The sequence below is a fragment of the Melospiza georgiana genome, chromosome 4 (assembly GCF_028018845.1).
Source record: "Melospiza georgiana isolate bMelGeo1 chromosome 4, bMelGeo1.pri, whole genome shotgun sequence".
Classification (NCBI taxonomy): Eukaryota; Metazoa; Chordata; class Aves; order Passeriformes; family Passerellidae; genus Melospiza; species Melospiza georgiana.
This window is the reverse complement of record NC_080433.1, coordinates 23,532,263-23,543,288: the sequence shown is the minus strand read 5'-3', so window position 1 is coordinate 23,543,288 and position 11,026 is coordinate 23,532,263. Positions and strand designations below refer to the sequence as shown.

At 44.8% G+C, this 11,026-nt stretch overlaps 1 protein-coding gene across 2 annotated transcripts; it reads right to left on the bottom strand.

Moving 5' to 3' along the window:
- Positions 1-459: 459 nt before the first annotated feature.
- LOC131083226 (elongation of very long chain fatty acids protein 4-like) lies at positions 460-10,652 on the bottom strand. 2 transcript variants are annotated; one of them, XM_058023665.1, is made up of 7 exons: positions 9,830-10,652; positions 8,168-8,355; positions 6,946-7,026; positions 6,165-6,221; positions 4,896-5,010; positions 3,805-3,932; positions 460-2,503 (listed from the first exon to the last, which is right to left on the bottom strand). In XM_058023665.1, the coding sequence occupies exons 1-7, from the start codon at positions 9,885-9,887 to the stop codon at positions 2,333-2,335; spliced, it is 798 nt and encodes a 265-aa protein (XP_057879648.1). In that variant the 5' UTR covers positions 9,888-10,652; the 3' UTR covers positions 460-2,332. The 2 variants fall into 2 exon arrangements, with proteins under 2 accessions (XP_057879648.1, XP_057879649.1); XM_058023666.1 differs by lacking the exon at positions 6,165-6,221.
- Positions 10,653-11,026: the final 374 nt, after the last annotated feature.

Genomic DNA, 11,026 nt, shown 5'->3' with positions numbered 1-11,026 from the left:
CCCCTGTGCAATATTTATTGGTTCAGTTGTGTCCCTTGCTCCTCCCCTGGGCTTTGTTTATTGGTTCCCTCCTGTCACACACATCCCCTTTATCAGTGCCTTCCCAACGGTCTTTCCCTGACACGGTCACTGGCCCCGCTTGGGACAACAAAGAGCCTTGGCACTCGTACGAGTATCTGCTCTCTCCTTCCTTTGCCTCAGTGCTTCGTAGGCCCGCTCTCGCCTGCGCCACCCACGCCGCAGACGGCACCACTACCCGGGGTTCTTGCGAAGAGCCTGCGAGTAGCGGGATTCGTGGTCTCCTTGGGCCACTCCGGGAGCGGCTAGCCGGCATTCGTCCAGCTCCCATGGCTGCGGGACGAGACGGCAGGAGAGGGCCGTAAATGAATCATTAGGCGGACAAGAGTAATGAAACAGCTTTATTTGCACTGAGTCTTTATTTAGGGGAGAGTCCCCAGGGGAAACCCTCCACATGAATATGTTAGATTTACAGTAGATCCCGTTTTCCTGTCTTTCCAAACAAGGGGAGGAATGAAAGACTCATCCAGGGATTTGCTAGTAAAAATTCTAACAGAAGAAGAAGTCCAGTATTTGAAAGTGTCATTATTTATTAATTTATTTGCAAGGAAAAATAGTTGACAGGAAGAAAACCAAGGTGGTGGATTCCTCTTCCCCAGCACGGATGCAGTGATTCTCATACTCACCAGTCACAAGCAGAAGAGAGACCGCTCAAATCAAAGGAAGGACGCTGATGATGTGACCTTGTGACAGTGTGAACAAGTCCTTAGTGGCTGTGTGTGAAGGGGAGGAGGGTGAGGAACGGCAGAATATTGTTTTAGCTTCCGCGTGTGTGTGGAGGGGCTGAAGGAAAGGATTGGGATGCGAGCACAGACCTGCAAAGAACAAGTTGAATTTATTTTTTGTAGCCACTCGACTCCAGATTGGTGAAGGGCACACAGGTCTTTTGGGGGTACATCCATTTGCTGTTCAGGCCAGATCTAGTCCTCTGGACATTCCCAGAGGAGTTAGACTTTTTTTATATTTGAGATGGATTTGACTTGGCAATGGCAGTGCATCATGTCACTGATTCCAATCCTCTCCTTCAACACCTTTGTGTTTTACAAAATACTACTACTCTGTAGTACCAGTTTTAATCAGCTGAGCAGAGTCAATCAATAATTACCACTTTGTAGTTTAATTAGGATCTTCAAAGTACTATCACATCAGAACTTCAACAGTATTTAGTAGTCTGCAGATGAATATGAGTGCCAAATTGTAGTTGTAGTTGATTTAGGAGCAAAAAAAAGAAGCCAGTTAGTGATATCTTAAAATCAATGGAGCTATGCAGCTTTGCACTACCCGATGAATTGATTTTATACATTTTGTATTAATTCTTATACAATTAGGTAGTGGAGGTGGTTGCTTGTGGTGTTGTTAAACTCTTCATGTTTGACAAGAAGCAAAATTTAAAAATAACAGTATTAAAAATAATAACAGATTGGAGAAAAAAGTTATGAAGAGGGAACATCAGTCTATTCCTTCTAGTTCAATTATGGCATCTACAAGGAGCAATACCAAGTATCTTCATGCATTAAAATCCTCTGTTGGTATGAGAGCAACCAAAGGGAAATGAGCATTCCAGAAAATGGGACATGGTGACTCTTACTGCACTGGTTTCTTATTAGGATGAAAGTGCTAATAATGCCTTCTTTAGCTTCAGGACAGTGAAGACACCTGTCCAGCCAGACAACCTAATGTCCAATTTCCTTGCTGCTTATATTGGTAAGAAGTTAAACCATCAGGACCACCCCAGGCTTAGTAGGAGCTTCCTTAGCAGGACGGGTGGGATGCAGCGTACATCCTGTGGATTCTTGGCTGCTGCTGCTACCTGGACATTGATTTCCAAGCTGGAGGCACATGACCCTGCCTGACCTACAACAACAAGCTGAGATAGTTCTGTGGATGCAATGAAACCCTCTACAGCCTAAGAAATGAGGCAGGGAGTTGTAGCTGGCTGCTAGACCTTGGACCCCAAGTTAAAGATGGAAGGGAAAAAGACCTTATAAAGACCTTATCTTGCAAATGTCCCAAAGCCTGCTATGCTTGTGACTACTTTGCTTCGCTTGGCCTTAGCTTAATTAAGTGTGCCTCCTCAGTTCCTTAATCCCTGAGTTTACATCATTCCTTTCTTCTCCCTAGCCTGGGATATTTGAAGGCTAGACACGGGCCTCACACACACTCCCCAGATACATTTCCTTCCTGGAACCATGTCACAAGCAGCAGAGAATGCTCATGTTCATCAGGCTGTGCTCTCTGTCCTCTTTGATTTCCTTCAAGTCAGCTTTTCCCGCTTTCCCCTGGCGTAGGTCTGATAGTAGAAGCGTAGGAAGAGAGCCAGGAGGCTGAGGATGTAGAGGAAGACTGCGGTGTTGAAGCCATCAGGGAACGGGCACTCTGTGAAGAGGTTGTAGGAGGAATGAGCAGCAATGGTCACAAACTGGCACTGGAAGAGGTGGAAAAAAGAAGCAGTGAGATTAGGGAACCTTCATGAGATACACCTCAGCTGGCCATTAAGACCATCACAGCTATCACAACATCCTAGCAGTGTCCTCAACCCACCTCAACCCACAGGATCACCTGCTTGCCTCTCCTGACATCCCTGGGAACCTTCCTTTCAAGTTTAGCGGTGTTTTCCCACCAGGAAAGATGTCCATCAAACCTGAAGGTTTAACCAATTCTGTCTCTCCTGCCCTTGGCCCATTTCTCTGCCATAGTGCAGTAACTGAGATGCTGGAATATGAAAAGTGAAGGTGGTAGATTCCTCTTACCCAGTGGTAATCAGGTTGTTATACCCATAATTATTTTGTTTTGTATTTTAACTTGCAGAGAGGAAATACAGATACTACCTTTATTCATTTAAACATTCAACATTAACATTTTTTTGTATTTTACTAAGTTACCTGTCTCAATACCCTGAAGCAATGAGTTCTATGTACCAAAGAGCTATTAAATTTTTTTTTTCCTTTGCTATAATTTGCATTAGAAATACCTTTTTATTTCATGCAATGCTTTCTTGTTCTGTTTTGCCATGCAGGCTAAGTAAGAATTCTGGAGCAGTCTTCACTGCACCAGTGTTTTACACATATCCTCTTCCTCTTCCCTTGTAACTGCATACTTTTGGTTTGCAAAGCCTCTCTTTGAGTGGAAAAATCTCTCCTACAACCATTGTCCTTGTTTGGACCATTGCATTTATACTGTATCTTTAAAAAAACATGGGGTTTTCCAGATTTGTAACTTCATCAGAGATGAGGGAAAGAAAATCCAAAGGGATTTTCTAGAGAAAGAGTAAAATTCACACATTTCTCTTTAACTTGCCTGTTTGCCTGTAGCTAGAGACCCTCTTCCTTTCTGAAGGAACTCAATCAAGGCTCCCCAGTCTGCTGCCTTATTGAGAATCCAGTTTCCCTGAACCACTGTGCCTACCTCTCCACATCAAGCTCTGTTTTCACTGCTCCATATACAACATAAAAAGGAGGAATCCAGTTGTTAATTTTTCTCTTCCCTTCCCATTACAAAGCTGTGGATAATTAGTTTGAGATGGTCACTGAAGGCCTCTGATAGTCTTGTGAAAGCATTTGAAGCAGGTCACCCATGGCTTCACCTCTCAGAGTGGCACATGAGGGCACCTGGGAACGTGCTGCCTTCCATGGACAGCAAGCAAATGGAGCCAGTGAGGTGACAGATAGCAGAGGCCATCACGCCTGAGCCGTGGGAGGGCAGGGGTGAACACCTGGAGCTAATTACCAGCTGCAGGATGGTCAGGTAACGCTTCCACCACAGGTGCTGGCGCATCCGCGGTCCCAGGCTGGCCAGGGCATAGTAGCCGTACATGAAGATGTGGACAAAGGAGTTCAGCATCCCAACAAAGAAGGCTGAGGAGTGAGAAAGTGAGGGTGAACAAGGCACACGACCCATTCCAGGCTAACCCTGTGAAGGCCTAACAGCCACTATGATGATGCTTCCAAAACACACCACATCCACCTCTGTGCATGAACATTCCATCTGGGATCTCATACCTCCCATGCAAAACCAGGACACTGTGGAAGCACATCAGCTTCTCCCTTCCTTCAGCATCCAGAGTCATTGCATGGGTTGGGTCAGAAGGGACCTTAAGGGCCATCAGCTCCAACCCCCAGGGCACATCTCCCACTAGAGTTGCCCCAAAGCCCCATCTCATCTGACCTGGAACACTGCCAAGGTTGGTGTATCCATGATATACCCATCCCATATCAAGTGTTCAGAGACAGAGAAGGGCTTCAAACGCAGAGGAGAGACTTTGATCGTCTGACGTAAGCATTTCACACCATTCTGGTGTCAAGGCTGTGTAGCCAAAATGACTTCCCAAAAAAAGAATGCCCCAGCATCTTGTATAAGGCCTACCAGGGTACCCAGATGCTTAATACACAGATGCTTCTCTTCCAGTTGAGCAAAAAGGGGCAGCGTTCTGGATACAGCCCAGAAATGGGCCCAGCCACAGCAGGAAACAGAGCCAGAACCTGGCCTGCTGCCCCAGGGCCTCTGAGTGGAGAGAGAGGGAGCGCTGCTCTGGGAGGAGATACACAGTGACCTTCTGTGGGATGTTATTTTTTTCTGTTTGGACCCGCTCTGATGGCACACTCTTATTCTGGTTGAGGCAGTGAACAGGGCAGCCTAAACAGCCCCAAAAGCTGAGCAGATGGGATCATCTGAAATGCACGTGTTTTTCTCACCTTTGGAAGTAGGTGAGCTTCCTACCTGCCATTCAGCCCATTTGCACTGTTAATGCTACCTCTATGGCCCAAAAAAGCTGTGAGAAACACAAGGTTTTCTTGTGGCAGCATTTCTTACAAGCATACCTTGTCCTCCAGGCACATATTTGACCCCTGACCACCAGTTGAAGAGCATAGAGCCGTGATGGTACACGTGCAGAAAAGTCACCTGCTCTTGTTTCTTGCGCAGAATTAAGAAAACCTGAAAGAAGCCAGGCAAAGGAAAACCTTGAGTTGACGTGTCTAGACAAAAATTTCACAGTAAAAAGTTATAAAAATAGTTAATTATGAGTCTGAATCTCCCAAATCCATTTCCTCTGCTGTTGACAAAAACTGGTGAAACACAATAGAACTTGTAGGGGGAGCTAGAAGACGGAATTTCTTCCACAAAGCCCCAGATATTTTTATGTCTGGATTCAGGGCCCAAAGTCCAAAGAGGACACATCTGAGACTCTGACTGAGCTTCCATACAATTCACAGCTGCTTGGATCTGCTCCTTTTCAGGACACAGCTTGTATATTTACTGCTACCGGACAATAACCCATAGAAAATCCACTGTGTTGAATGGCCAAACCCTCCTGGAATTTGCATTAGTACGCAGAAGGGTTTTGCCAGATGAATACATGTCAGGTCACTGCATTTCCCCATGCACATTCATACACACACAACAAAAAGTGAATCTGCTTTTCAGGCACTCAGGACTGGCAAAAAGCTGTTTTGTTGCTGATGCAAACAGAGAGGGGATCAGCCAACACCCTGGCAGTAGACCTAGGAAGGATCCACATGTTCATTCACATTTCAGTGGGTTGTCAACTTACACCCCAGAGAGCTCAGAAATTTCAGGCTAGGACGCAGCTGTCTTCTGCTGGCCAAGCAGAGGCCTTGTCCAGTCACTTAGTTCATTTACAGTGCAGAAGGACACCTGACGACAGGCTGTAAAGAGGTGGACTTTAAATTCCCCCAGGACACAAACCTTTAGTGCAGTGCTCTGGGAAAATCCATGGCAGCAGAGATGCCAGGACTTGTCCAGCTCCTTTTCAGCCCCACTGTTAATCAGCCAGCCAGGCAATAGCAGAACCTGTGTGGCACCAGCAGCTAAAATTTTGGGGACCCACCTGGCAGCAGCCAGGGGTAAAGCCTCTCCTCTAGCACTGTGCCCAGCCTCAAGAATGGTGCTGGGGAGGGAGTGTGTGCAGCCAAGGGACGGAGACAGGCAGCGAATCAATATGTGATCAACCCAGGACATCAGTTCTGGCACGCTGCCCGTTTCTGCCAAAGAAATATCTGTTGGCCGTTTCTGCCAAAGAAGTATCTGTGTCCAGCCCCGGACCCGGTGAGGAGCTGAGCCCTCCTTACCGTATCCAGCAGCTCGATGACTTTGGAGAAGAAGAACCACCAACACACTCTTGCCATCTGCTGGGCAGCACAAGGCACAGCGGTTAAAGCTTTACCCCAAATCAACACATTTTCAACCATGCTGTATCCCTGCCCAGCTGCCCACTCGGGGTCTGCAGCAAGGGGGAAAATTAGGGGAAATTAAGGGGTCCTTTTTTTTTTTTTTTTTTTTTTTTTGTCCAGATGGCAAGATTGAAAAACTGAAAAGATACTACGATGCTTGTATTGTAACTCCAAATTCAAAGAGAAAAAACTCACACAGCATTTTTGGAAAGCTGATGCTGGTGGGACCCAAACCCCTGTGATGACCAAGAAATAGTTTTAGCTAAACCCCCCTGCTAAAAGAAGGGTTAAGTGAGATTTCTGTGATACAAGGCAGAGGATATAAAAATCAGTTTTCTTGTTGGAAAGAGGTCACCCAGAATCCTTATAATCCATGCAGAGAATCATATCTGTTTCAATAATTGATTTGCAATATTGCTACTTCAGCTGGTAAGATCACCCTCTCTGCAGTGGTTAAAGAGCAAACTTAGATGGCTGGGTTGACTGAGATGATTAATTTTAGAGAACTAAAGCAAAGCACGACAACTGTTGAAGGAGACAATTTAGTGGAATAGATTTATAGGCAACAACAAACTGGAGTCAAAGCCTTCTTAGCCATGCAAATTGCTATTTATGAGCAAAAGGATCTGCCTAGCCATGGGAGGGCAGGGCCTCAGGCAAGCTTTCTCCAGAACTGTACCCTCATTCCCAGCTCACTCCGGCTGTAATCCACTGGCTGGCACAGGTAGCTGTAGTTAGCCAAGACTGAAGTGACCAGAAACTGAAACAGACAAAAAGCAAATAGAAATCAGTTTTCTGTTCAATGCCATCTGTTCCGAAAAAGATGGACATATTAATGCTAAGGTAGTGAGGTTTCAGTCTTATAGTACTGACAGAAAATCCACAGGCAAATGGTAAAAACCTAAAACAAAGTACTTCACATCCTGGTTGAAATCTCAAAAAATGCAAATTGGGCCTGGGAAGATTTGTAACTCTTTGTGTAATCACTGGAGGGCTCAAAACTACTTCAGCAGGAATACTGAATTCTAGGCTTCTAAGTTTCTCTGAGAGACTCTGCTCTCTTTTCTGTTCTGTTCTGGTAGGTTGCATTTGCTTGTTCACTGGAAAGCCAAAAACTGGACCAAATAACCAGTAGAACTGAACAATCAAGTGCAGAAAAGCAATTTTCCACCTGTCCTCAGATGGAGCAGCATTTCTTAAAAAAAAAACCAAAAGCGATTAGTGTTAATATAACACTTGTAATACAAATTAAAAGGGCATATTTGTTGGCAACAGAATGTTTTTGAAACCTATTTGGCCATGTTCCCTCAAAGACTTTTCAGTGGCCTACATAAACTTGGGGGGAAAGGCTTGTAGAAAGGCTTATGCATTAAGAACCAGCAGAAAAATAAGTTCTTAACATTCTCAGCAGCAGGAAGACAGAGAGTGCTTGGCACTCCTGAAGAGAACTGCCAGCTTTGGAAAATCATAGATTGTTCGAAGGGACCTTAAAGATCACCTAGTCCCAAACCCCTGCCTTTGGCAGGGACATCTTCCACTAGTCCAGTGGTTCTTATCCTCAGAGATGGATCCATCACCAGCCAGACTCGAGACGAAATGAGACCATTCCACATTCTCCACAAAATCTGTGCCTAATGGGGAATTCTCAGACTGCAATTTATTCATTCAGCATGAATGAAATTCCATGTTAATTTCATGAATGGCAGGGATATTGAGGGATGGGAGGAAATCAAGCACAGCAGGACAATACTGCTCCTCTTGTGGCAAAACATGGACATGTCCAAGCCAGCTTCCACTCCCTTCAGCAGAATCCATCAGCAAAAGCTGTTCAAACCCTGGAATCTGGAGGCTCCGGAGTTCAAACCCTTCTCAGGTGCTTACCTAGGAGCCTGCCTCCTCACCTCATAAAACATGTAGCTGGATAACGCCACCATGGCCAGGTTGTAGGTGAGTAGCAGAGCCCTCAGCTCCAGCTGCTGCCGCTGCCGCATGCAGGACGGTCCCAGTGCCACCATGAAGAGGTAGGAGGTGAAGATCAGGGTGACTGGAAGTGGGGAGTAAACCAGTGGCCACGGGTCTGTCCTTGGATCTGAGAAGCAAAACACACAGCCACAGCTGGCACCTCCACACAGCAAGGGGCGAATATATTTAATTGTATTTCAATACTTCCCTTGGGTGCACTCGCTGCTGAAAGAAAATTGGTGTCTTTGTATCTTTGCAAAGCTGCACCTCAGTCCTTCTTCTCTGACTCTGCCAAAAGGATTTAGCACAAAGGTTTTAGCCCAATTTTTGGGTATGGACTGCTGTACTGGAAGGCAGATCTTTCCTGGGATGAACTGGAGCCCTCCCTGGGTGAAAGGAGTGATCCCAGATACTGTGCAGGGAGGCACAGGAGCAGCCAAAGAAACAGTGGCTCCTCAGGAGTGTAAATTTACAATTTTATAATAAAAGTGTTTCAGTCCTTGGTGTTTCAGTCCTGTCCTTACAATCCTCAGCATATCTAAAATTCTCCACTCCTTCATTTTTATATCTGCTCATACAGTGGGCTCTCTTAAGAAGCATGAATTCACTAGGAAATGCCAAAACACTTACCCTGCTGTAACAGCTCTTTGGTCCTACAGCAAAGGGAAACTGAAGAGATTTTCTGTCATGCCACCTCCTCCTAATCCTGCTGTCATCCAGGATATATTATATCAGCAAAAACATCCCAGATACCATTCATGCTTTCCTTTCTTGTGTGATCACTGCCCTGTCAACTCCCTTCATTTTTTTATAAATGCCGTACCAGTCTGGACAACTCTGTTAATCCCTCTCCCTTCTAAACCATCCAGTTCTTTATGATGGGTGTTATGAGCTGTGTTAGGAGCTCTTTGACATTCCATTTCTAGATTTAACAGCTCATCAGAAGTCCTGAATCACAATTTACACTTTCTTGTGAAATTTAAGTCGTGAAACATTTACTGAGCATTATGTAAAGTCTAAGCATTATGCCTCATGTCTTCCTCCTGCAAGCCTGCTGTTCTACCTTCATGGCATTTTGTGGCTTTTCTTTACATCCAGAGATACATCACAGCCCTTTGGAACCACATTGAGCCTTTAACTAATGAAAATCTGATGTCTCCTCACTGCAAGCTGTCAAATCTCAAGCACTGAGGAGTGGTTACTGCCAATATTTAATTTGATAACAGGTTTTCCTGGCATCACAAAGAGTTTAAACCCCCCAAAGTATTAACTCTTTAGTCAACTAAGCTTTCTCATGACACATGAATATGCATTTAAAAAAAAAATCATGTTCTTTAGTACTCCAGACTCAACAATCTCAGGCATTTATTGCTCCTTGCCCACTGGGAAATTCCTTGTCCCTTCATTCCTTACCATGATCCAACTGGAGGGCCAGTGAGATATATTTCAAGACTTAAGGGAAGTTTGTGATCATGGAGAAGGAAAAGTGGAAATCTTCTTATTTAGGAAAATGTGGTAAGGATTGCATTCCTTTTAGGTTTGGTTTTCATGATCATGCTGTTAATGCAGAAATTCCCATTTTAGACAACATCTCTACCTACCTCCACTTTCAAGAATCCAGTTGTAGAATTCCTGAGTTTTCTGCCAAGTTGAAGCCATCCCAAGCTCTGGAAAGAAATTAACTTGACTGAGTCAGGAATGAGGAGGTTCTTTAGACAAAGAACTACAGCTAATGAAAGGATAATAGTTTGCTTTCTACAGAAATTAACTTTTAGACCAGGATTAAAGTCCCCTTTAAAAAGGGAAGAAAGAGAAGCCCCCCCAATGATTAGCTATCTAACTTCCAGATTTTATTTATTTATAAATTTTAATAATTTATTATTTAATTTCCAGATTTTGATATTGCATGGAGTTTTCACCTCTAAAAAATACTCTGAGCAGCTGCATGTGATCTGCCAGATCCAGGAGGAAACTGCCAGTACCACTGGGAAATCAGTCACATGGCACTTTTTCTTAAAGCAGTGTGGGCACAACATTCATATGAGGACAAACACCAAGTGTCATAACTGCATCTTTACACAGGTAGTATTAGATATTCCCAGTGCTGGAAGGCAGCTAGGGATTCATTCAGCACTGCTGCAGCTCCAGAGGTGTTAACAGAGCTGGTTATTTGGTTTTTCTGAGGCCCCAGTTTATACATTAATTTTGTTCTATCTTGTATAGATTCTTTAATATAGTATATAAAGTAGAATACTCATACATATTATGATCATCCTCCTCTTCCCTTCTTTCCTTTAGTAGGGAGATATTTTCAAAGGCACTTAGAAGTTCTCCTAGAAAACACTTTTCTGCAGTTAGTTTCAACAGCTTGAGCTACCTGATCCAGTTCTCTCCATTAGCAAATACAGAGGGGCAGCGTCCTCCAGGTTCATCTCCTGCTGACCTTTGACCCCTCCTCACGGACTGTGACACCCATGCCCTACATTGTGTCAGTGACAGACACCCCCAAATTTCTCTCCTGTAGTTAATCCTTCTCGGGTGTTCCTCTGACACAAAGCCAGAGACCCCTGGGAGGTGTCACACCTATCCTGACTCAGAGCCACATGCCCTTGTTATCCGGGTGGACTCTGCCAGCGCCCGGATTAGTCGGCGATTATCAGCAGGCTCAGAGTCAATCCCTCAGGGATTCCACACGGTTACAAGTCCCCAAAAAACCCACACGCAGTCCAGCTCACTCCCCTTCCTTTCCCCCAAACCCGTCAGGAAAAGGCAGGGAGGAGGAGCAGACTCACCGCAGC

Bases quoted from the DNA above. Each gene is read 5' to 3' on its own strand.
- LOC131083226 (XM_058023665.1), bottom strand. From the start codon at position 9,887: ATGGCTTCAACTTGGCAGAAAACTCAGGAATTCTACAACTGGATTCTT. The intron at 7,027-8,167 runs GTGAGGAGGCAG...TGTCTGTTTCAG, and splicing joins CCAGCTACATGTTTTATGAG to TTTCTGGTCACTTCAGTCTT. The intron at 5,011-6,164 runs GTAAGGAGGGCT...GGCTTCTTTCAG, and splicing joins TCATCGAGCTGCTGGATACG to GTTTTCTTAATTCTGCGCAA.